The sequence below is a fragment of the Streptopelia decaocto genome (assembly GCF_964273445.1).
Source record: "Streptopelia decaocto genome assembly, chromosome: 18".
Classification (NCBI taxonomy): domain Eukaryota; kingdom Metazoa; phylum Chordata; class Aves; order Columbiformes; family Columbidae; genus Streptopelia; species Streptopelia decaocto.
This window is the reverse complement of record NC_138673.1, coordinates 2038633-2063321: the sequence shown is the minus strand read 5'-3', so window position 1 is coordinate 2063321 and position 24689 is coordinate 2038633. Positions and strand designations below refer to the sequence as shown.

Below are 24689 nucleotides of genomic sequence, written 5' to 3'. Positions count from 1 at the left end.
GAGATGCTCCACTCACTTTTACCCCTCCGCTTCTCTCCCCCATCCCACCAGGGGGGAGTGAATGAGAATGAAAAGTAACCTGGCTGCTCCATGGGGGTTAAACACTGGGGCTGGGGGTGAAGGGAGAGGGACACGGACCTCAAAAAACCACCTGGAGATGGAGTGAGATGCGCTCAGCTCCCATCACCACCCCATCAAGCGCTTTCCTCTTTTTTCCTTGCTAGGAGTTTCCAATGCAAGGCACATCTCACCAAAGTCTTGGGGAGGATTGAGCTCTTGTGATTAAAAAAAAAAATATATATATAAAGAAAAGGATGCCTGGATGTGTGGGTTTTTTAATTAAAGAACACTGCCTGCCCTACTTTATTAATTGGAGTACGGGAAATAATCTATCAGGGCGGTGCAGAGTTTGGGGAATAGGACAGATGGAGCTGGTGTACATTTTCAATCAAAGCACATAAAAATTAACATACAGAAAGATTTTGTGTGTGTGTGTCTGTGCTAGATTACTTATGCTTGATTTTTTTTTTTTTTTTCAAAGGCTCAAATTAAGCCTGTTTTGTATCTCTGTGCCTCAGGAAAGAAGCAAAGAAAGGATAAGTGCCATGTTTGCAGCGCTGCAGCTTCACCCCTGCTCGCTCGTTTCTGTTTTAATGGCAAAAGATCATTCTGCTTTCAAAAAGGGGTTCGAAGGTCTTTTTTTCACAGAGAAGAAAGCAGCAGTGGGGAAAAAAGAAACTGGAAATCAAAAGGAAAATCTCAGGACGCCGGGTGGGTTGTGCTGCTGGGGTGAAGCCCTGGAGCAGGGAACACATGGGCAGAGGCACCGGTGACCTCGGGGACATCGTCCCACCTTGGGAAAGGGCTGTAAACCTCCTCCGGGTGCTGGGCAACACCACAGCCTTATTTTTCCAAAAAACACCCTTATTTTCCCCCAAAAACACTTCCTTCTGCAAGCAGCATCCCTGCACACACGCATCCCCCTCTGCCTCTGCGCCAGCATCCTCACCCCAAACACTGCGACCCATTAGAGGGGAGATACCATCTCGGAGAAACTACAGACAATCTGGAGAAAAAGCACGTTTGGTGCCCAGATTATATTGAAATCCTTTTAGCTGTTTCTGTCGCACTTAAAAAAATGGGTGTCCCCAAACAGAGAGATAAGGAGGCCGGTCCTCCGTGATGCTGCAGTTATCCGGGATGCCCTTTGCAACGCAGGAGGTGCACAACTTATTTAAAGCAAAATAAACCCCATAATTTAACCTAAAGACAACTAAAACCACCTCAAAGTGATTTTTTTAAAATATTGTGTTAAATTTCCCTTTTCTCTTAGAAGGCGCACTTCTCATCTAAGTTTTGGCCAAAATGATCCACATTTATACAGCCATCTCCTGGGCTTTCCAGCTTTTAGATGCCTTTGAAATGCCACCCTGCTTGGGAGCAACTATCGCTTTCATTTTAATGCTCCTCTGAGAAATAAAAGTGATATTCACTGCCTTTGTTTTAACACCAAGCACACACTTCTGCTGCTGCTCTTCGTTTTACACGGCAGGACTTTACTACACAAGATTGAGGTAAAAAGAACACTCTTCAATTTACATTTTTAATTATCTATGGCTAGTTGGAAATCATTAATTTTTTTAAGGCAGATGAAAAGCCAAAGCAGTGAATGCACCACCGTGTTGCCACCATCCACTTTGGTGTAATGGGGTGGAAAAGCAGACAAGAGGTTAATTGCTGTCAACGGGGACTTTTGGGGGGCAAAATACAAACCGCTTTTTCTCAAGGGGACATTCTGTTGGTAGTCTGACTACCAGAAAATAATTATAAATGCTAAGATTGTCTCCAAAGGTTTAGCTAAAGTAGTCTCTAACAACTTGAGATGTCAAGTAAGGAAAACCTCTCACCTGCGACTGCTCTTATGTAAAACCCCTGTGGGAGAAGAGATGCTGCGACCTCCTCCCGAGCCCGCTCGGGTACCACAATACACAGAATAAAAGATGGCTTTGGGTTTGTGCTGGCACAGGCCAGCCCGTGCTAGGAGCATTCAGCTGGAGAAGGAAGAAAAAGAAATGTCGTGCATCGAAAGGAAAATCAATTTCCTCTACATCTCTATTTATCAGGCTGCGTTTCCCAGCCAGCTGGCAGGTTGAAGTATTTGCCTTCTGATGTGCTCCTTTGTTAATGGTGCGATTTGTGTCAGATCAGCGTCTCTTAACGTAATTATACCGATTACGGCGGAGGAATGGGAAGACAAGATGCAGTTGGAGGAGTGGATACATCCTCGGCTTACGCTGGTGTTATAGCCATCTAATTTCGTGGAAAAGCAGAATTCTGCAAGACTTGCATTTTATCCAAGGCTGGTTTAAGGCCCAGCCGGTGTGAGCTGGAACTTTGCTGCTTAGGACCAAAAGAGAACGAATCTAAATCCAAGGTCTGCAGAGGTCTCGGGGGACTCCCCATCAACTCAGCTGGGCCATATGCAGGGATGCAGAGATCAGCACAAAGATCATGCCCTGGACTGAATTTCTCAGCTCGCCTTTTGTGAGAACCCTCTCGGGCGTCTAACATCTTTTTGCTGTTCCCAATAAGGGCATATAAATGTTTTCCTCTCTGTCATATCTGTCTTCCCTAAATTGTGCCATCCACACAGAGGCTGGCCAAGGAAATGGGAAGCCATCAATAAAGACGACAACGGCTTTCACACCCATCTGTGCTCTTCCAACAGTTGTAATTACAGACATTTAAAACCAAGACAGGTCTTTACCCACATTTCTAACAGCAGCTCTCTTCTCTGGGCAGCCTGGAAGCGATGGACAGAGCAAGAGCAGCGATGCACAGGGATGGTTGTTTGTGATGGTTGTTTGTGCAGCTGGGTATTGAGCACACCCCGGACACCCTGTCTTCTCCTCTCCCATGTCCCCAGTGTTTCCACATGCCCATGGGCCAACAAGGGCTTTCACTGCCACGCTGCTGCAGCCCTGTGCTTAATCACCCCGTCCCCATGACACCAAACCTGTCAGTTCATTGCAACTCCTATTTATTTTAACAAAATGCTTAAGAAAGCAGGTTCTTTCTTCAATACAGAACACAGAAAGCGGGTTCTTTCTTCAATACAGAACACAGATCCCTGCTCTAGATTAGCTCTTGAGAAGTGCCATCGTTTCAAGGCACCAGCAGCAGTACCGATGGGTGACGCTGAGGCCAGATGTCTCAGTCAGGGGAGTGTCAGCAAATACACCAAACAACAACAAAACCAAAGCGGCAAGCCCAGAAATGTGATGTCGGGGCAACTTTCCTCCAGCTGGTAAAATTATTGCTTGCCACCCACAGCTTACAACTGCCTGACCACCACTAACACTTGGCCAATGCATCGCTTAGGCAAAAAAAAAATAATCTCTTACCGGGTTTGGGGATGAGTCCTTGAAAAGGCCTGTAAAAAATAAGGGAAAAAGGAGATTGAAAATGAAACGCCATTGGGAAGGCAACACACCTGGACCAAGCATCCTCCTGTAGCTCCGGGGGATGAGGGGTCAGTTTGTCCTTCTCTTGCTGTGCCACCACCCGTGCGAGACCACAGGAGCTCCGTGGGGACGAGGTCCCTGCTCGGGGCAGCGTGTGTCCCATCAGTAAGCACACAGACAGTGTGGCCCAGCGAGAGGCTGATGAAGCCACTCTTAAAACCATTTTTTCCCCTGTCCCACCTTACAATGAAACAGTGATAAAGTGTTTTTCCCCTCCCACTTGTGTCCGTCCCATTTGGCTGCAAATCCCACTGGACCTGCCCAAACGGCCGGTGCCCGGTGGCTCTCCAGGCGCTGTGGGACCCTGAGTGCTGTCTTACACCAGCAAAAAGCCCAGCAATGTTTCTCCTATTTCAAGCCTCCTCGAAAAGGGGCTGGGATTTCTCTGCCCACACAACCATCACACCAAACACTGCATTTTCTCCCACTGATGCCTTCCCCACCACCTCCCAGGCAGTGGACAGGAGGAAAGAGCAGGAGTCTCTATTTTATGGCCCCCTCCTTCATGCAAACCACTAGCTGCCAACTTAATTGCTGTCTTGGGGGTGATGGCATTTACAGTATGCACAGCCCTGCCTCCATGGGGCTGGCAGAGCTGGGGGTGCATTTATGTTGCTCCCTCCTCTCCCCTCCTGCCCGGCGGGGTGACCAACACCTCTCACCACGCACCTTGTCACGGTGAACTTGATTTTATCAGCTACGGCCAATATCCTCTCCAGGTTCTGTGAGCCGAAGGTGCACGGCTTCCTGAAGGGGATCCCGGGGGGCAGCCCCTCGATAATCACCGACCCTGGATTGCTCTTGATCCGCTTGTATGGCACTTGCACGGGGTATTTAATCCCCAAGGCCTCACCTGGGAGAGAAGCGAGCGGTAAGCAAGCAGTAAGTGTGCAGGATGCCAAGGATGCCATTTCTACCACGGCTTTGGCTCCATCCCCAGCCCCAACAAAGCACAGGCATGAGGAGGCTGCTCAAGGTACCATGTCAAGCTTTAGATCAAGGACCAACATTTTTGGGCCATCTCCACGATGGAGCGGTGCCGAGGCAGCCACAAGCGCGCAGCAGAGCTGGCGGGGCCAAGGAGAGACACCATCCTGTAGGATGATGCCCAGTGGCAGGGATGGAAAGCTGCTGCTCTTCGCTTCAGGACATTATTTGGAGATAACTCCACAGGCACATTCCCTCTCTGAGGTCGGGCTGCAGGACTGAGGCTACACATTTCCTTGCAAGTATAATAATTGCTATTGTGCGTACCTGGGAACCCACACAAGTGTTAGCCCTGCCTAGAAAATGGGGATAACAGCATTTCCCTGCCTTGCTTGGTAGAGAACAGACGCTGGGGCAGACAGGCTGTGGGAGCACCCCGTAGAGACCAGGTAGGTGCCTTGGGGACAGGAGGGACAGCATCTACTTGTCCCCCAACCTCCCGCCACGGCCTGTGCTCCCACAGCTCTGCAATTCTCTGCTAATTAATTTACCATCATTCTTCCTCATGGAGGGGGCTTAAAAGACAAAACAAAAGGTGGCCAAGGAGCCACCTACACTGCAAATGCCTGCAGCAGAGAGCAGCAGTTCCCAGACCCTCACTCCCTGTCCCCATGAGGTGCTGCCCATTCAGGGGGGAGGCGAGAAAGCACCTGGCAAGGAGGAACCCAGAGGAGAGGGGAGAGACAGGGAGCAAAAATGAGGAGGGGATAAGGAGGGAATAAAACTGACTCCCACCCTGGTTTCTCACCGTATTTCTTATTGAACAGGTCCTGGACTTGTTCCCGCAGCGTGTTAGCGATGTCTATTCTAGAAAGCCTGGCATCATAATTTTCTGTAAAATAAAGAAACAATTATGGACTTCTGCTGGTAAATTAAAAGGCACTCTGTGACTTTTAAGTAATGCCATTTTCTAATTATAGGAAAGTCCTTATCTTGCAATTAGCTAATCTCTGGAGTGGGCCATTCAAAGTCCTTAAAAATAATCTAAACAGAAATATGTTTTTTTTTCCCCGCCTGTTTGCTAAGAATAAAAGCTGCATGAAATCGAAGATTCAGTTGCGATAATTACTGGCGTTAAAATAAAATGTACTCCAAAGCCTCTCTGAAAAGCCAAAGCCTTTGAAAAGCCTCCATCCCTCTCTGCAAACCCTCACGGGCTCCCATGGCCCAAGGAAAAGGATGCTCGAGCAGGGCAGCACTTGCCCCTCAGCCCACGGGCTTCTCACCATTGCTCCTTGCCCCGATGGAGCCACCGTGTCGGGTGCTGGTACACGCCGGACCGGAGCAGTGCTTATACAAACCTTGCCCGGCCGCAAAAAACTCCAGAAAAGGCAAACTTAATTACACATCTCGCAAGGTCAGACAGCAAGATAAGCAAAGCTGGTTAATTAGGGCACCATCCAAAGCGCATCAAGACTCTTCCTTAGACCTACGGGACTACCCGCCCCAGCTGCGCATCTTGTTTTCTGGATGTCTGTCCTTCCCGTCATCTCACCCACCTCCTCCTCTCCTACCAAGCCCTGACACCCTGTGACTGCTCCCTGCCCGCATCTATTTACTCTACCAGCCCCACAATGGTCCAAGGACCCCATCTCAACCCCCCCGAGATGCCTCCAGGCCCTCACCTTGGAAGCCCTGTCTCTTCACAGCGTCCTCCAGGAGCGCCTCGCTCGAGTCCCTCTCGCCGACAGCTGGGACAAGGGACATAAGAGGAGTTAGGATTTGTGGTGCCTCCGAGGGGGACGCACAGAAAGGGGTTTCCAGCCAAAAAACGAGGTGGGGAGGGAAGGCAAGAGACGTGCTGGAGGAAAACGCTCTCACTCCTCTCCTACCTAGTCCTTAACGGCCCGGCTGCCGGGCGTCTCGCAGCCTACCTTTGGCTGCCGGGCTGTCCGACGCCGGCTCCTTTACACCCTCCGCCAGCAGCTCTGGTCTGGAAAACAGCGAGAAGCAGAGGGGACACCTGTGAGCTCCCTGGCCAGCGACACCCCGCTGCTCCGGTGTCCCCTGGGCCAGTGCCCCGACGGCCACAACCCACCAACCGTGTCTGGCCAATGCAATTGTGATGCTCCTGCAATGCAGCGGGGGAACTTTGGAAGGCATTTTCATGCCAACAGACTCTAGTGAGCTGATGTGATGCTCCCCAGGATGAGAATAAGCTGGTGATGGGTGGGCAGCTTAAATCAGCTGTTACAGGCTTTTAGGGCACGCGATCCTGCATGTTTCTTGGGGATGGGAGAAGCTGTGCGCAGCTCCTTTAAATATACAGTTGGCTCCCAAAATTGTCTAATGCTAAAATCACACAGTGAGGTGATAGCAGGGCTTGTTACGAGTTGCGCTACAGAGAAAAGGGCTTGGGAGGGGAACAGGAGAGCCCTCAAAACGCAGTTGGGTTGGCCTGGGAGCTGCTGGTGTGATGCCACTAAATGTCTGCACTCCCAACATCTATTTTCCATTTCAGCTGCCTGCCACATTGGTTGCATCAGCTCTCTCCTCTGCAATGGAGGCTGAGCCAGCATTTGGGTGAGAAACCCCCCAAAACACCTAAAGACACTTTAAAATTCATCTCTGTTGGATCTGTTCCCTCTTTCAGGGCAATGCTGTTGTGTCACAGCAGCCCTGGCCTCTCACAGGTCCCTGTGACACTCCCTGCTCCCCAGTGCAACGACAGCACCTTCCCTGGTGCCCACAGCATCCTGCTGAGGCACAGATGTGCACATCTGGACCTCGGTCAGAGCTGCTTCCCATAAGAAGACCCTCCAGGCCTCCCAGTCACATTCTTTGCCCCACGCCTGAGCACCCTGAAGGTTAAAGGCTCCGGCTCCCTCTCACCCACCCTTGGGTGCTCCCTGCTCCTGGGCCAAGTCTTTGCAAAAGTGGGGTAAAACCCCAAAAGACATCGAGGGAGAGATGACAACACTGCTGACTCTCGTGGATGGTTCCAACAAGGCAACAACCCTTGGTTGCTTCTAATCAAGCAAATGTATTGAAGGTGACCAAGAGAGGGATGTTCCTCAGGACACTGCACAGCAGCAGGACGTCTGAGCAGGAACATTCTCCCCAAGGTACAGCTACTCCACCTGCTTTACCTTTTAATGACAAACTGGATGTTGTTGCTCGCTTGCAGGATCTTCTTCAGCTTGGCAATCCCAAAGCAGTTGGGGCGGCGCAGCAGGATGCCCTCCGGCAAGCCCACGACAAACAGGTCCTCGGGATACATCAGGAACTTGGAGTAGGGAACTTTGACTGGCTCCGATATTCCTATGGCTTTCGCTGCATGGGGACCGAACCTCGTTAGCTTGCTGGATCTCCACGTCAGGGCAAAGCGGCAGTGACACAATATATCAGTGGGGGTCTGGAGAGGTTTCTGGAGAGTTTGTTGTCACTCTGTGCCTGGTGGGATGTCCTGATGGCAGACACCAGCCAAGGGACAGAGCCAGGCTGCTGCCCGGAGCTGGCTTTTGCATTTGCTGTGCTAACACAGGCTGCCTTGCAGCAGCACACGTCGAAGGGGTTTCCTATAAAGGCTGCAAGCATCTCTCCACAAAGCCACGGGACCCCATGCCCAGCCCTCCATGGATGTTCCTCTGCCAGATGAGGGGACGAGGAACATGCCTGGGGCACCCTGCAGTCTGTGCAACCCGCAGTGAGGGCTCCCTTTGCTCTGCTAAATATTGCTGATAAGCAACCAAACAGCCAGCACCAGGCAGAGCTGTTTGGCCAGGTGAAAAACCAGGACAAAACCCCACGAGCGTGGGTGAGGACCCTCAGTCCTTTATGAAAGCACGGGGTGCACACAGAGCCATCGCTCTGCCAGCCGTTCCAGCTGCATCCCCAGCGCCTCAGCCTGCCCAGAGCATCCCAGCCCTTCTCCTTCCCCTGCTCTCGTTCCCTGTGTCTCCTGGTCCTTCCATTGGCAAAGACCTTCTGCCAGCTCTCAAAATGCACATGACCTCACTAGTATTTTTTCCAGGTTAAATAACCTTTATAAAGGGGGCAAACAGAGGATGCCGAGTGCCAGCCCCCAACCCAGGGTCCCACCAGCCTTGTTGAGCCACGCCATGACCACCTCAGGTGGAAAATCCTCTCTGATATTTCAAACAAGTGATGGGGGAAACCACTTTGGTCCTTGCCTACACGGCTGAAGGTCACGGCAGCAATTCCTGGGCTGCAGCCAGATGAAAAAGCATCAAGGAAACGAAGAGGGAGAGCTGCAGTAACAAGGCCCAGGGAGATTTCAAATGCATTTGTAAGCCCAGCAGACAGCAAATGAACAAATTAGATTGCACCTTTACTCAGCTGCTGGTTTGGAAATGGTAGGTGACATTTGTGAGCAATTAGGAGCTCCCCATGGCAGAGGCCAGCACTTGGCATGATGAACATGTGTTAATTTTACGACTATCTTACCGTATCTTGTGTTGAACAAAATTTCAACTTGTTTTCTCAAATGACTTAAAACATCCCCTATGCCATCTGCAAAAAAAAAAAAACAAACAGAAAAGAAAAAGAGAAATGCTCTGAAAAACCAGCTGCCTCTGGGGCCAGCAACACACAGCACAGGCGAGCAGAGGCGACCACACGCTCTTCACACCTCTCAAACTGATGCCAAACCATGAGCAGCTGCTTCCAAGCTCATCCCTGAGCAAGGAAGGGCAGCCATGCACCAGCCACAGAGCTCTGCTGGCAGCAAGGAGGGACAAGATGGGGGAAAAAGTAAATCTAGGCAAGAGTAGGGAGGACAGAGCCCAGCAACATGGTGACGCCTTCTGTGCTAGGCTTTTTGGAGGCTGAATGCTTTGCTGATCATATAGGAAGCCCACAAAACCCAACGCAAAATACATCTGCGTCCAAAAACTTGCAATGATGGGCAAAGCTCATTGTACACTCACCTGATCCCTCTCTCTGCTTTTCTTCATGCCGTGACTCCTCGCTGGGCCCCTTCTCTGTCCCTGCTGAGGAAGAGGAGGGTTAGCGGTGGCCAGCACCAGTAAAAGCAGACCAGACGTGGGCAGGATGTCCCAGGTCCCCTGCAGTCACCCAGCTCCTCCTCCCCTCCCTAAGGTCTGAGCACACGTCCCAGCGCAGGCTCAGGCTGGCAGCATCACGCCAGGAGCTGCACAGGCACAATAAACCCATCGCCTACATCCAAGAGGTCTGGGAAGGAGCAGCAGTGCTGAAAAAGCCACCAGTTTGTTTGTCAGAGCTCCCAGCTGGCCTGACTGAGGCCACGACTCTGGAAGCAGGTCCCAACTCCATCCCCACGGCTCATAAATGGTATTTACTCATTTCTGACATGTGCACGCACTCCCATGCCCCCACAGAGTCTCCTGGATGCTTCATTCCTGGTACCTGCTACTGTTTCTAGGATGTAGTTCGACTCCTCCGAGGACACGTGCGTGGGTGCTGGGTCGTGCATCTCATCCGAACCGGGCGATCGGTCTGCGGACAAAACCCCATGGGCAGCTTTTGTTTCAATGATGGGGGGGACCGTCCCCAAAACAGGGTTCAGAAGGCCCTGGCCCATCAGCAGGGGCTGAGCGAAGGGCTCCCCCACAACACAGCCCCACAGCAGGAGCTGCTCTGGGGGCACATCTGCCTTCTTCCTCCCCAGGACCACCCGGAGCTCATCTCCGAAACACAGCCGACCTCTCGGCCCAAGGGAAAAGATCAAAAGCTTCTTCCCAACCTCCGTGGAAGGTAAAGAATAAAAAGAGTTCAAAACTATTTACTTGGCTTAATTCCATCTAGACACTCAATTTTGGCTTAAAAAGTTAATGCTCCTTGACTTAGCTACTCCACCGAGGGAAAACCATTCCAGCAATGCTGCCTTCCTCCCCAAAATCACACCTGTTGGGTTTCCCTTATGTAACCTGCATGCATGATTAAACCTGTCTCCTCTAATGCTGGGCTCTCCAGTGCCCTCAAAGAACTACCCAAATTTAGCTTTAAATAAACCTTCAGCTACTTTAAATACTTCAGTCAGGTCACTGCTTAATCAACCACCTCACAGGATAAATAATCCAAATTTCATCAATTTCTCCCTGTAGATGAACACCTCTTGCCTATTAATCCTCCTCCCTGCCCTCAGCTGTACTCCCTCTGATTGAACTCGATCTTCAAATAAGGTAAGAAAAGGTGGACTCTGGCCTTGAAGTGTGATCTACCCAGCACCAGAGAAGTGATAACACCTTCTCCTCCTCCTCCCACACACTGCCAGCTCGCCACATATTAGCTTTCTTCTCCTCCATTAGCTGCCAAGTTGAAAATTAAATGTTTGATCTACCACTATACCTTGTTCTTCTCCTTCCCCTATATTAACTGTACATTAAGTCCATTCTACGATAATCCTGGAGTGACTCCCCAAATATCACTGTATTAAGGGGTTGTTATAATTTGGGTGTGACAGAGATCACACTGGTGTGGTGAGGCTGGGTGTCACTGCTGTCCGCAGCATCGCGCACCCTTGGGCATGTTGGGAGTCCTGTTGCTGCCCTCATTCTCATGAGATTATTAATTGATGTTTGTAAAGCACACTGAAAATGCAAAGTGCTAACTATCCACTCATTAAACCCTGGGGATCATCCTACCATTTGCTGCACTGTCCAGGTCAGGTGAATGGAAAACAACTCTCCCAGCTGCCCCTCAAGCACCCAACCGCTCACCTCCATCACCACCGACCTCTCTGGGCAAAAATGTGGAGAAATGCATTGGTACAACCAATTCCAACACATTTTCAGCACATGCTTAATATTAAACCTGTTCTTATGAGCTCATAACTAACCAGGCTGTTTTTCTAAACTAAGGACCTCATCAAAAACATCCTGCACTCGATACCTGGGATCCTCTAAGCCCGAGCATGAGGGGAAACAGTAAACCAGGCTCACTTTCTCAAGGGAAAGGCAGCAACAAAAAGCAATGCAGGAGAGACAGAAACAAGAGCAAGCCCTAAACCACCTTGTACTGCCCCCAGGAAATCCACTGATTCCTGATATGCCCCTTAAAATGAGCTCCAGAGAAGAAACACCAGTGCACGGGCACAGGGGACCTTCTGTGCTGTGAAACATCCTCTTCTCAAAGCAACACGCCGAGATGTCAGGCAGCAGCCCAGCCTGCACAGAGGCCACCGCACCAGCCGGTACCCCGGTGCCTACCTGGCACAGTGATCTGGATGATGTCCAGCTCGTCCGGCTCGATTTTGATCTGCCTGATCCCACCCAGATCTCCTGAGGTACCTACCGGGGAGATGCAACAAAAGGCAATTGCCAAGAGGAATGGGCCGTGCCACATCTGCCCAACACAGGCAGGGAAACCAGAGCTGTGACTTCAGTGCTGGCTGAGCATCCTGCAGCAACCAGACTTTGGTCAAGTGGCATCAAGGCCATGGCATCAAGGTACCTGAAGGGCTCCCATGGACACAGCCTCTGAAAACAGCTTGGCTGGCAGGAGCTGGTGGTAGCCTCAAACCGGTTGCTTGCTCTGGTTATGTGCTTGTTTCCTGGCTTTCCTCACTTAAACTGAGTTACCTGTAAGTGTTGTTGGGGATCCAGGAGGAGCCATCTCCAGCAGGCACTTCTGGCATTTTTAATGCTCCCAATCTCACATTTCAGATAAGCCCCTCTGCAGAGCCATGCTCTGGGAGGGCTGATCACAGCTGCATCACACCAGGGCAGGACCAGCTGAACCCCAGCAGGTGGGGAACACACACCAGCCCATGGAGAGGCTGCCCCGGGGGATGCTGCTCAGCCCAGCTGCCTCTTATCTCCAGACAGATATCCTCACTTAGGGTAGGACTGATTCACTGCAAGGGGCTGGGTCACAGCTGGGGCAGGCAGGACAGTGAGGCTCTGCGTGGCTTCACCTACTCAGTGGTGATTTAAGCCCCTAAAACTGGGGAAAAGTGTTTCCTTCTCATTTGCAGAGCACCAACACCGCTGATTTCTGGGTGATCCAATCGTGGCAGCTTTTTGGGAAAGGGGAACTCTGAGACTGAAGACTTCTCTTAGCATTGCATTTAAGCATGTGCTTAAGTCTCGTTACTTCTATTTATGCACTTTCGGGACACAACTGAAAGGTCACAGGATAAGACCCTTCATCTCTGTATCTAATGAATGGGGATAAAACCCTGAGAGAACTGTCCCGTGGGGCAAATGGGTAACTGGTTACTACACAGGCAACTTTCTTTAGTGTTCCCCCCGCAAATATCACTATTTTGCAAGAGAAAATTAATTATTCCTCACCTGGTTCACAGCTTTCAGAAACACTGCACTTCTCGGACCTGGAAGGGAAAGGCAGACATGAGAGGTGGTCATGGAGCAACCAAAGGGAACGCTGAAAAACTCAACCGTGCCACGGCATCCATGGCTGCAAGAGAAACCCACGGTCTGCGGGTTTTTCTGCAACTCAAGTCCTGTTCCCAACCTCTCCCCTGGTGTCATCTCTGCCGATAGAGACCGACGGACGTGACCGCAGCAGGGAGCTCCTGAAAGCAAGAGGGGTTTTAAGCTCAAGACCTGGTTGACTCCATCCCTTGCGGCAGCGAGCAGTGCATAAAGCATCATTACAATGTGGTTACTCATGGAGCTAAAGCAAACAGGGAGAGAGGAAAAAAGTCAATTGATTTGATAAATATTTATTCTGCCCAAAGCTTTTCTCCCCTGAAAACTGGGCGCTATCCCAAACTCGCGCCTGCAGTTAACTTTGCATGCTCAGGAATTTACCCAAGGCGTTCGGCATCCAAATGAGATTACTTTGCATTTCTCAGGACGTGATTGCTTTCTGTCTCTCTCTTTCTTAACCAAGAACAACCACGGCTCTTTGGTAGTAAGGGGCCCAGGGAGGCACTGCAAAACACATCCCTCCACGACACTGGTCCTTCAGGGGGAAGGAAAACCCTTTAGAGCCAGCGCCACATCCCTGTTGCCTCAAAGGGGATGCTCAAAAGCACTTCTCTTGCCTAAATCCACTCAGCAGCATCAGCAGAACAAACTACAGGCAATGTGAAGGAAGCCAGGAGTGCTCTTGAAATGTTCTTCCTAAATGTGGTATGGGTAAAAAGAATCTCTGGTCTAGAAAGTACTGTATGTATTAGCTAGGAACTGTGGGAAGGGTTTTAACTCTCAATTTGGGTCAAAATCAACCTTTCACTAAGGAAATTTGGAAGGAGGGCTTCTCCAGGGGGTGTGTTACTCCTCGCAGCATCTGGTATTTCTCCCTGAAGTAGAAAGATGGAGACAGACTTTTTAGCAGGGCCTGTTGCAATAGGATGAGGGGTGATGGTTTTAAACTAAAGGAGGGAAATTCAGGCATAAGGAAGAAATTTGTTACACTGAGGGTGGTGAGAGCCTGGCCCAGGTTGCCCAGAGAGGTGGTGGCTGAACCATCCCTGCAGACATCCCAGGCCAGGCTGGACGGGGCTCTGAGCAACCTGAGCTGGTGAAGATGTCCCTGCTCATGGCAGGGGGGGCACTGGGGGAGCTGGGAAGGTCCCTTCAACACAAACTGTTCTGTGATTCAATGTTTCTATGTTTCTGTCTGGCTCTGCCCTTGCCCTAGAACTGGAACCTCACCTGGGCAGACCAACTGCTATGGAAATGCTCTGCTCCAGCCATGGAACAGATATTCCTTATTTGCAGAAGAACAAAAGTAGGATTTGAATATCCACCTGCTTTTCCCTGCAGATAGGTGGTATCAGTGCATTGGGAGGTTTCACAATATTTAAGTCTACCACTGCAGTAGGCAGAGTGAGCTGCGCTCCACCACCAAACCGCCCCCAAATCCTCCTTTAAAGCTCGAGATACCTCAAGGGCTGGGTGCCAAATGCCAGCCCCCCAAACTGGGCAGCTTGAGAGGTCTCTGCCCTCTCAAGGTGCCTGTTCTAATGCTGCTTATGGGGCAGGTTCACGGTCCTGGGGCGAGCATGGCTTTGGGGACACCCAGCAGCCACATCCCTGGGGACAAACCTGAAACAGCACTGGGAGAACCAGGAGACTTCAACCCGTGGTGGGCTCATGTCCGTGAAGAACCAAGGAGGGAGGGAACCCAACACACGCCACAGAGGAGATGGGAACAAGTTACAGACCTGCCTGCAAGCATCAGTTACACTGCTATGAACTGCTGCCCCGCTTCTTTTATTTAAAGTGATTTTAAAGGTAAATGCTGTGGCTAAAAATTACCTTGCTTCAGACCAGCTGAAGCAAAAAATACAGGAAACTGGAGCTACACAGAGAAAAATCCCTTCTGGATCTCCCAGCACGGGTTGGAAAGCAATGCTATATGCTCTGTAGGTGCTGCCAGCAAATTGCAAACCCATCTAGCTCGTGACATGGTTGTACCCGAAACAGGTACTCTCATAAAAAGCCTCCTGTCCTGCTGAACTCTATAACCCCACCTTTATTAAAACATCCGTTAATCCGCTATTAGTCTCCCTGTAAGCTTTATAAACAAGTAATCCTTAATTAGCAGGATGTTGTGTTACAGTGCCGGCTGAGGGTGAATCCTTAGGCCATGCTTTAACATTGCTCCTGCAGATAATCCCAGCCTGCCCGGGCACGGCCTCGATTTCATCAGTTTTGTACAAAATCAATGATTCCAAACTTTCCAGTTTTGGCTTGCAAAAGGATGGGGGTGCTCAGTCTCCCGTCTGTACCATCACAGCGGGTTTTTAGGGAGGCAGAAGAACGACGCCCTTACAACCACGTTACCTATAACATCTCCCCAATGCTGCCACTGAGTTGCACCCACTGCACCCTCCCCAGCCGGTAAAATAACCTGCTGTGCACATTAACACCCCCAAAGTAAATCTCCGAGGGACGTCACTTTGCGGTGGCTGGAGGACAGGAGTGTCACGTACCTGCTGTTGGCCTGGGAGGTCCCCGCCAGGTCCAGGCCGGCCCCGCGGTGCGGCTCGGGGGAGATCTCCCCGGGGGGGCTGGACGGCTCCAGCTTGGTTGGATCTTTGGTAAATTTGCTTCCTGGTGCCAGGTGCACAGGGTAGGTTTGGAAGGAAAAGAAAAAGCAGAATTAGCAACCAGAGGTGCCCATAATGCAGCTTTTCCACCTCCATTTTTGCCCCCCGCTAGTCCCAGAGCTGAGATCAGGGTGGGGTGACAGGATTTCAAGAGTCACTTGCTTGCAAAGGCAAGGGTGCAGATTTAATTGGGTTTACATGTTAAAATAATAGCAAGGTGCTTGCTTAAAGCTCTGCGTAATGAAGTGTGTTCTGGGAAGCCCTGCCAGGGACAGAGCATCTCCGGAAAGGGCTGGATGCCGGGACAGGGTGTCAAGAGGTGGGGACTGTGTTGGGAAATCCAGGTATGGCCGGGGCCGGGGCCCAGTGCTGCAGAAGCGAGCCCCAGAGCGGGGCCAGCCCTGTCCCAAGGGAGGGGACGTGCTGCAAAGGACAGGAGCTCAGCAAAGCCCAGAACAGCGGGGACACAGGCAGCCCCATCCTACAGCTCCAGGCTCCACGTGCAGCAGGAGAAATCTCCACTGCAGCCACACAGAGGGGGACAAAAGCATCTTGTCACCATGAAAAACCTCCCCTCGCCCTTCCCTGTTCCTCAGCAACCTGAAAGGAGCTGGAACGAAGACTCAGCAATGGCATTGGAGATGAAAAGAATGATCTGAAGGCAGGGTAGGAGATGAAAACTGGGCAGGGAAGGTGAGCGAAAAGCTGAAGAATTAGTGCTGGAGGAAGGAGGGAATGAAATTACGCCGCGAGGCTGCAGAAACCATGTCGGGGTCTTGCTAAATAGCTGCTGCCAAAGGCCCTTTGCTGGTCTCAAAGTGCCATCGTGACATCCCCACCCTTCCAAAATACACCTTGTCCATGGGAACACGAAGCCTTTTTCCTTTCTGCTCCAGCCTGCAAGGAAGGGCAGGGCTCTGGCAATGGGACCAGCAGCAATACGGAGTCTTAAACTCACTATTTATCTACCGACAGTCCAAAAGACTCCTTTTAATTTGTGCTTTCTATGGACCAAATCTTGTTCTTGCAGCAGCGGAGCCTGCCTGAAGCTGCTACCCAGGGGAGAAGCAAAAAATAGGTTTCCCAGCAGTGGTGGGTATTTTAATTAAAGGGTGAGCAAAACTGTATGGGGAAGCTTTGGGATATTTTGCAGTCGCCAACTTAAAATACAGCTCCGCTCAGAAAATAGTGTCTTTGCAAAAATGGCACCTCCTGACTCAGCAGATGCTTTTGCACAGTCAGATGTGCTGATGCGAATCACAAAAAGCCCGGTTTAATGTGTTTTGCTTCTGGTAGCCCTGCAGGGACCAGGCAGGGAGGGGGAGCTGCCACCAGCCCCAGTGCTGCTGGCTTTGCCTCCTCATCCCCTAATTTCCACCTGCACCACCCCGCCGTGGAACCCCGAGTTTGTAGCACGGCGCTTCCATCGGCGGCTCTTGAGCTGATGTACTGACGTGTGCGATGCCTCCCCCCACATACTGCACAACCACGGCGGATTCGCAAGCAAAATCCGAGTATCCCAAGGCACAGTTCAGTGCTCCACCCCTTGGGGGTGGGTTAGAGCTTAAAAAATCATTTTCTTGAGAAAAAAATAAAGTTTTTCTTTTAAAAACAGCAGCTGGATGACGCTAGCGCTTCCCAGCCAAAAAGAAAAAGGGAATAATTTACCAGCGAGGAACCCAGCGGTGATTCTTCTTCCTCCTGAAAGCACAGCAATATGCCATGTGCTGCCTGGAGCTGCAGCTCAGCCTGGCGCAGGGAGCCAGCCCAGCCTCACGCACTGGGGATTTCTCACTTAAACCTTCAGAACATGATTTAAAGGGCGCACGGTGCTTGCACCGATCGCAGGCAACGGCGCTCTCGGCACAGCTGCGTGCAGGGCACAGCCGAGGCTTCTCCTCACTGAGCGTAATTGCACGTGTCCTGCACTTCTGCTGCTAACAGGCGACATTATTTCAACTCTGCTTCTCTGGGTAATCTTTCAATTTTGTGGGCAATAAATCAAACGTACCTGTAAAAATCCTCTCGTCAAACATCCTAGGAGGAAACGACAAAAAAAAAGAAAGGGATTAGAAATAGGTGCGTCTAATGACTGAATTTTCGGTTTTATTAATGAACAGCATTAAAGCAAGCCAAAACAGTGATTTTATTCATTCCCTAAAAAAAAGGGAAAGAATTTTTCAGCCAAAAAGAAAAAAAGAAGCCTTTTAGCCTGTTGTGCAACCAAGCAATCTTACAGCATATGCTCTTTAACTAAAGCACCTTTAAATCTGCTTATAAGCCTTTCTCTTCATTTAATTAACTTATTAAATGAGGCTGCTACAGGCTGGCTTTACCAAAAGAGATGATGGGACCGAAGTAGCTGTTGCTGGACCTTCATTTCACGACACAGATCATCAAGCAGATGCCACCAGCACAGAGCTGCAGTATTTACACCCTCCTGCTGTGGCACACATACCCTGGGGGATGTCACCTTTCTCCCACATATTGTATTTTAGAGCCACACACAGCTTCTATGCAAAGGTACTGTGCTGTAGTTTCACACCTCTAGCAAAGGAACAACATGAGTACTACAGAGGCAAGGATTGAATAAATAAATATATTATAAAGCAGATTTTCCTGACAGGGAAGCAAAGAGGGGTTGCACGGTGCAGAGATAACCAGGAAAGCGTCTGCTCCTCCTGCTCCAGTGCAAATACAGACACCAAGACACAACGCCCTGCCCGCAGGCGATATATCCTCATCATCCTATATACGGGACGCCCATAAGCCATGCTGCAAAACGAGGTGGAGGGGAATCCCCGTGCAGTGTCAATATGGATGTTCCTCCTCCCAGACACCAAATGCCATTAGAGATAGTCGTGTCGTGATCAGGGGGTCCCGATACCACCCAAAATGCTTAGGATGGCACTGGTAATGTCTGCATGGACTTACAACAGGGTGGCGGGGCTTGGGGGTGACCGTGGTATGGCCAACCCTGCCACATCCTCGCAAAAAGTGGAGAGAGAGATGGAAAACAGAGGTTGGGGGGGGGGTGCGCAGAATTATAGCTCTTTTCCATAAAAATGGGTAAAATGAGTTTTAGGTGTCAAAATAAACCTTCTAAGCATGGAGGGAACAGAGCTTAAATCCTCAAGCCCCCTTGAGCCTGTGCAGTTGCCCTTGCCACCCACCTTTTGATGACAAAATGGATGTTGTGCCTCTCCTCCAGTATCCTCTTGAGCTTGGGGACGCCGTAGGTGCAAGGTCTTTTGAAGGGTATTTTGTCCGGGATGCCGATGATCTCCACCGCCTCGGGGTCGCAGGCAATTTTCCGGTATGGGACAGGGACCATGTGGTCTAACCCCAAGGCTTCAGCTGAAAGGTGGATGCATGGTTTGCACTCAAACACGGGCTTTTCCTCTTACAGATGACAAAATGAAGGTGTAAAGGCTTCAACCCAAGGACAACGAGTGCCTCCTGCCCAATTCTCCTTTGCTTGTCCCGCAAGATGAGCCCTGGGAGCAGCTCGCTCATGGGAGATGGGACAACGTGGAGACAAGGCAGCCGCAAACACAGCTGACAGTGTCCTCCAAACCCCAAACATGCCCGGCATTGCTCAAACCAGGGGCGAGCTGGCCCACGTGCCGTCCCCAACCTCCCCGAGACCACAGCAGGTCGCTATTTAACTTGTGAGTAGCAGAGCACATATATAGATTATAAGCTACAGAGCTCACCTATAGCCCATATATAATTCAGGAGTTGCACAGTGAATTACAGTCTATAAGTTACAGAGCTCATCTATAGCCCATTCATGAGTGATGTAACACATATCTATAACCCATCTATAACTCACGAGTGATGTAGCACGTATCTATAGCCCATCTATAACTCACGAGTGATGTAGCACGTATCTATAGCCCGTCTATAACTCATGGATTCCACAGCCTGATGAGGATGGTTCAGGCAACAACCTCCAGCCCATCTGCCCATTCCCAAGCAATTTCCTGAGCTTACAGCTGCCCAAACGCCCAGCAACTAACCAAAGAGCACTGCCTGTGGCAAGGGGAGCACCGACGACACCTGTAAGCCGTGCGAGCGGAAAAAAAAGCAGCTGCAATAATGAAAACCTTCTTTTTTCCTGCCATATTAATTTAAATCCCCCTCGCCCCCAGCGCCGGCGGTGCCCGGGTGCTCCGACCCAGTGTTCCACGCTTCCAACCGGGGCTGGTTTACAGCCCAGTTATAAATTCCTCGACGGCGGCGGGGGCTCCAAATGGAAATATTGACATAACCTTCAGCAGACACTCAGAGACTGGGAGCTGCTGGGCTAAATGTGTTAGGAAGAGAAGGGAGCTCTAGCATATGGCTTCTGCTGCTGTGTTAGGGAACAAAAATGATTGCTATATAATGATATGCAAACCACAAGCGCTGCAGATGCATAATGGGATATTAACTCCTACTCACCATATCTGCTGTTAAACAGAATTTGCACGCACTCCCTAAGGGTGTTGATATCTTCAGTTTCTTTTATAAAACTGTCCCACTTATCTATCAAAACAAAATATAAGAAATAAGGAACTTCCATATGGTTCATACACAGCAGATGCACTTTTCTGGTGCGAAGCACTGGGAAGCAGGAACAAGACTTTGCTGCTTCAAAAATAATGATTTCCCTTTTCCCGAGTGGATTTTGCCGGGCTGGCAGATAAGGTCCGGCTTCCCCAGGCCAAGCACCCTCCTCTGCAGCCCTGCATGTGCAAAGCAGATCCTTAAGAAATGACCCCATAAAACTTCTCAACCCTGAAATGAAAGACCCTCCGGGACAGAGCAAACTCAACCTGAAATGAACCTTTGAAAGGCATGGCCATTTCGCAGAGGAGCTTTTTCACCTCCTTTTCTTTCCCAGCTTTCCCACCCATATTTTTTAACACGGGCAGGCGAGGGTTTTGATGTAAACACGTCAGAATTTCAGGTTGCATATCCCTTGGGTGGGGTGGAGGTGGGGAAATGGCAGAGTCTCCTCCCCACTGCTGATCCCCCCAGGCACCACTGCAGAATCACGCCGGGGTTAGTGGGTTTCAGTTACTTTGAAATAACGCCAAGTTTTGGCAGGTATTTGCTGTTTGCAGCTCAGGTGAACGGCCTCACCCACAGCCGTGCCTCGGTTCCCTGGGCACGAAGCGGGGACGGGATTTTCCAGCCGGCTGGCATTGCTTAAGGACTGAGCATCATGGGGACGGCAGGGACACCCGAGTGGGGACGAAGCTGTGACACCGAGCTGTTGCAGCAAGTAAAGGGTATAAATCCCTCAGTAGAGCACAGAGAGATGGAGCCGGGGGGAAACCTCTCCCCAAGAGGTGGCTGCTGGCCACCTCCAACGGCAAAATGGGACACGGACCTGTCTTGTCGTGGACAATGGAGAAGAGGATGCGCTTGGACGAGTGCACATTCTGGATGAGGGGACCTCCGGAGACTGACGATTTCTGTCCTGGACAAGAGGGGAGACAAGGAGAAAGGGCTGATGAGAGCACCCGAACAAGCCCCCGGGTGCTGTCCCTGCCAGTGACACTGACCCCATCAGCTCTCCTCTGTGTCCCCTAACCTGTGACAACCCAGCATGGTCCTGGCCAGGCCAAGTCCCCACTGTCCCCCAGCTGCCCCTCCAGCCTCGGGGTGCAGCACTTGGTGTGTCAGGGCAGAAATGGAGGGGAAGGGCCAGGGCAACACAAAATGGCGGGGGATCCGCTCCTCTCCATACAGGCCAAGCCTTGCACCAATTTTCATCCAAGGACCGCCAGAACACCCCGGCCTGTCCCCTGTCAGTGCCGGGGGGGGGTGGGCTTTGCCCAGGCCCTCGTCTGAGAGCAAACTCCAGGCTATTACCACAGCAGTCGCTGTACTCCTGTGAGGAAGGCACCTTCAGCTCTCCCGCCGGCCGGGGCAGCAGCACCTCGCCGGCCGCCTTCGGCCCGGACACCTCTTGCTTTAGGTCGACGGCCATCTGGGTCGGCAGTGAGACACCGTATAAGAAGCTGGTGACGGCGGAGGGGGGGTCCTGGCCAGAGGGTTTGGCCATGGGGCCATTGGCACCAGAGTCCCGGCCGCCCTTGGGGGCGAGGGAGGTACAAGTCAGCTCGGCGCTGGGGTTCGGCTCTCGGCTGGGCTCGTCCGCCGGCCTGAGGGGAAAGGAGGGAGAAAAGGAAGAAAAAAACAGGTTGCTTTGGTGCTGTGGCTCTGCTAAGCCAGGACAAGCAAGGATGTGGAGGGAGAAGGACAGCCGTGCCCAGGACTGGGGGACACGCTGCACTGCCAGGCCCTTGTTCCAGAAATTACAGCCATCACCTAACCTCCGCCAGCTTCTTCGAGTGCCTGCACCATTTTTGTCTTCTTTAAGTGGAACCGGTTGGTATTATAGTAGTTCAAAGTGTTTATATTAGCTGGGGCAAAGCCACCGAGCTCGGTGTGTTTAAAGAGTAAAACAATTTGTGTGACCGTAACCACCGGACTGCCCTGCCTGTGCCAGCGCCAGGACCCACGGCACGTCCAACAGGGACCCGTCAGCCCAGGGATGAGCTTCAGACCGAGGAAGCCCACACGCTTCTCACGAGACAGGCGGCCACGAGCTCACAGACAGCTCCAGTTCTGGGTGTCCTACTTTTAGCTGTCTCAGCCTGATTTTCCAGAAGCACCGAGCCTTCAGAGCAGGTATCTGGTAGCGCTCAGCACTTCTCTGAACAGATCTGAGGAGCCGCCAGCCGGGCAAACGCAAAGGAATTGCACCAAAACCGCAGAGCCCCTGGCCAAAATGTGGCCAAGATGGGGAGGTCGCCTCGCCGTTGTCTCCCGCCTCCCCTCCCTCCTTGTCTGCCGTTAAAATCCCATTTCAGCCTGGGAAGAAGCTCGCAGCGTTTACACTGGAAATCTCTCTGGAGACCAGAAAGCACTTAGCTAGCCGCAGTGGAAATTTTGGCGGCGACACGATGTGGTTAATGTGCACGTTTACATGCAATTATTATAGGAATGAGTCCGAAATGGTCTCAAGCTACCTGACACCAATGAACCTCCATGCAAGGCTGGGTTTGGCATGGTGGGATCCAGGTTTCTGGGTCTAGGGGAGAAGCTGGGACACGGGGGAGACCCTCCTGTCTCCTCCATGCAAAATCTTTGTCACTCACTGGCGTTACAGGAGCCACCATCCCGAGGGCTCACTGCCCTCCTGCCCCTTCGGGGAACCCCAGAATTACCTTTTTAGCCTGAAGCGGATGCTGTGGCTGTGCTCTAAGATGGCCATCAGGGACTTCACATCGTACTCCATGGGTTTCTTAAAGCTGATCCCCTCAGGCAAGCCGGCCACCGCCAGTGAGCCCGGCTCCTTCAGGAACCTCTCGTATGGCAAAGGGACCACGCTGCTCTTCCCCACGGCTTCACCTGGGGAGGGGGCAGAGTTACACACCGACCGACACCCCGCACCCCCAGCGTGGCTGAGCCAGGCTGGAGGAGCAAACGCCAAAGCAAGACATCCCGGTGGAGACATTATGAGAAGATAACTGCATTCTACCTCGGCACTTGGCACGCAAGGACTTGCAAGCTCTTTCTAAGCGCTAATTAATATAAAGCTCACAAAAGCCAATAAGCAGATGCCTCATCTTTTGGGTTGCAAGGTAAAATGCTTGGTTGGGGTCACTTGGCACAAGCCCACCCCCAGGATGCCCAGACACGTGCCAGCGAGGGATGTGGCCACCGGCAAGTGGGGAGGGAGCCGAGGGCTGACGGAGGAGGCTGAAGGGCTCACGCTGATTTTTATCAGGTTTACTGAGATATTTTGGGAACCTTATTTTCAGCTGATTTTCTTATTTTACCTCCTGGAAGAATGTAAAGTACTTTGATTGCTGGTGCTGTCAGGTAGCCTCGATACACTTTGGAAGACAAGAATAAAAACCAAACCAACAACAGGCTCCCTCCATCCCACCATTCGCAGGCAGCAGGAACACGGACACATTTGACTGCACGACCTCCTCCAGCAGCCCAGAAATCTCACCCGCTCCCCTTGATGATGGGCACAGAGTCCCCCCGTGTCCCCACCACATGGGGCTGGCTCCGTTGTACCTCCGAGACCAAAATCTACCCCAGGAATTGGGAGCAAACTCTTTTCCCTTCCCTGGCAGCAAAATACAACCAGCAAAAATCGCAGCTACACAGAGATCTTTCTAAACCAGCTAAAAAGCCTAAACCTGGGATGGTCTCCAGACAAGACACTGTTGGAAAATCAGCCCACTCTGAATGGTTTCAAGGAATGGCCCAAATCCTTGAGCTGCTCTCTGTGGAAAAATTACTTTGGAAACCAACCCAAGTCACTGCGACCAATAAACCTGGTGCTGAAAGCACGAAGCAGAAGAAACAGCCGTGCAGGAATGCGACCTGTCTGGCAAAGAGGCGTCCAGATGCAGAACATCTGGCTGCGTAGCAAGGTGTCTGCACCTTCGTCTCCAGGCTGAGGGGCAGGCAGAGCAGATTACGGGACTTTTAAATAGCTGGAGGATTTTATACTGTTGATTTTCTTTAAAATATTTTCTTTTTTCTCTCTTCTTTAAAAAAAAAGGTCTTACAGAAACCCCGGAAATCTTGTGGCGCTGTCAGCAAGTCCTTATTAAAAGTGATTTCTTCAACATGTTCTTTGAAGCAACGTGTGATAACTATGATAACTAACGACGTGTGACTTACATGAACCATCAAGGTTCCTCATAGGCGGGATGGATAATGTTTTAATTAAGCCAATAACAGAAGTTTCAAACCAAACCTTTGCACCGCACCACCACTTTCTGCAAGTCCAGAGGGTACTGACGGTTTCCTGGCCCCGATGCACCGGTTCTCACAGCTTTTACCTCCCTCCATCACCTCTCCTCATGATGAGGAGAAGCTCCCGATGCCCACGGTGGCTCCTTATCAACCCAACGCTCAGTAACTCCCTGAACGTATTTTTATGGGGAACGTGTTACTGCCAAAGTGACCTTCACCAAGCCTCGTGCTGCCATGCAGAGGCTCACGGTTTAGCTAAAGAGAGACAATAATCATCATTAATGCCTGTTTAATAGAAGCTGGCGGTAATCAGTCATCCTGTTGGTGTGGAGATTACCCGGCTCTGGAGGGAATACGCGATCTTTTTGACTGAGTATTTTCTACCATTTTTTTCTTTCCAGTCCCTGTTGATGGGAAGCGACTGAAAGGACAAA

At 51.1% G+C, this 24689-nt stretch overlaps 1 protein-coding gene across 4 annotated transcripts in view; it reads right to left on the bottom strand.

Annotated features, from left to right (window-relative positions):
• GTF2IRD1 (GTF2I repeat domain containing 1) overlaps positions 1-24689 on the bottom strand; it is a 63053-nt gene that overhangs the window by 9419 nt on the left and 28945 nt on the right. For 3 of the 4 annotated variants that reach the window (XM_082068632.1, XM_082068635.1, XM_082068633.1), the window contains exons 5-22: positions 22704-22887; positions 21343-21635; positions 20858-20947; positions 19924-20007; positions 18651-18834; positions 17489-17514; positions 15361-15481; positions 12749-12786; positions 11663-11743; positions 9861-9950; positions 9401-9463; positions 8919-8984; positions 7601-7784; positions 6386-6444; positions 6137-6202; positions 5260-5343; positions 4194-4377; positions 3405-3433 (exon numbers count right to left, since the gene is read on the bottom strand). In XM_082068632.1, the coding sequence (XP_081924758.1) occupies positions 3405-3433; positions 4194-4377; positions 5260-5343; positions 6137-6202; positions 6386-6444; positions 7601-7784; positions 8919-8984; positions 9401-9463; positions 9861-9950; positions 11663-11743; positions 12749-12786; positions 15361-15481; positions 17489-17514; positions 18651-18834; positions 19924-20007; positions 20858-20947; positions 21343-21635; positions 22704-22887 (1926 nt within the window). The remainder of the gene's footprint in view (positions 1-3404; positions 3434-4193; positions 4378-5259; positions 5344-6136; positions 6203-6385; positions 6445-7600; positions 7785-8918; positions 8985-9400; positions 9464-9860; positions 9951-11662; positions 11744-12748; positions 12787-15360; positions 15482-17488; positions 17515-18650; positions 18835-19923; positions 20008-20857; positions 20948-21342; positions 21636-22703; positions 22888-24689) is intronic. The other variant, XM_082068634.1, reaches the window with a different exon arrangement.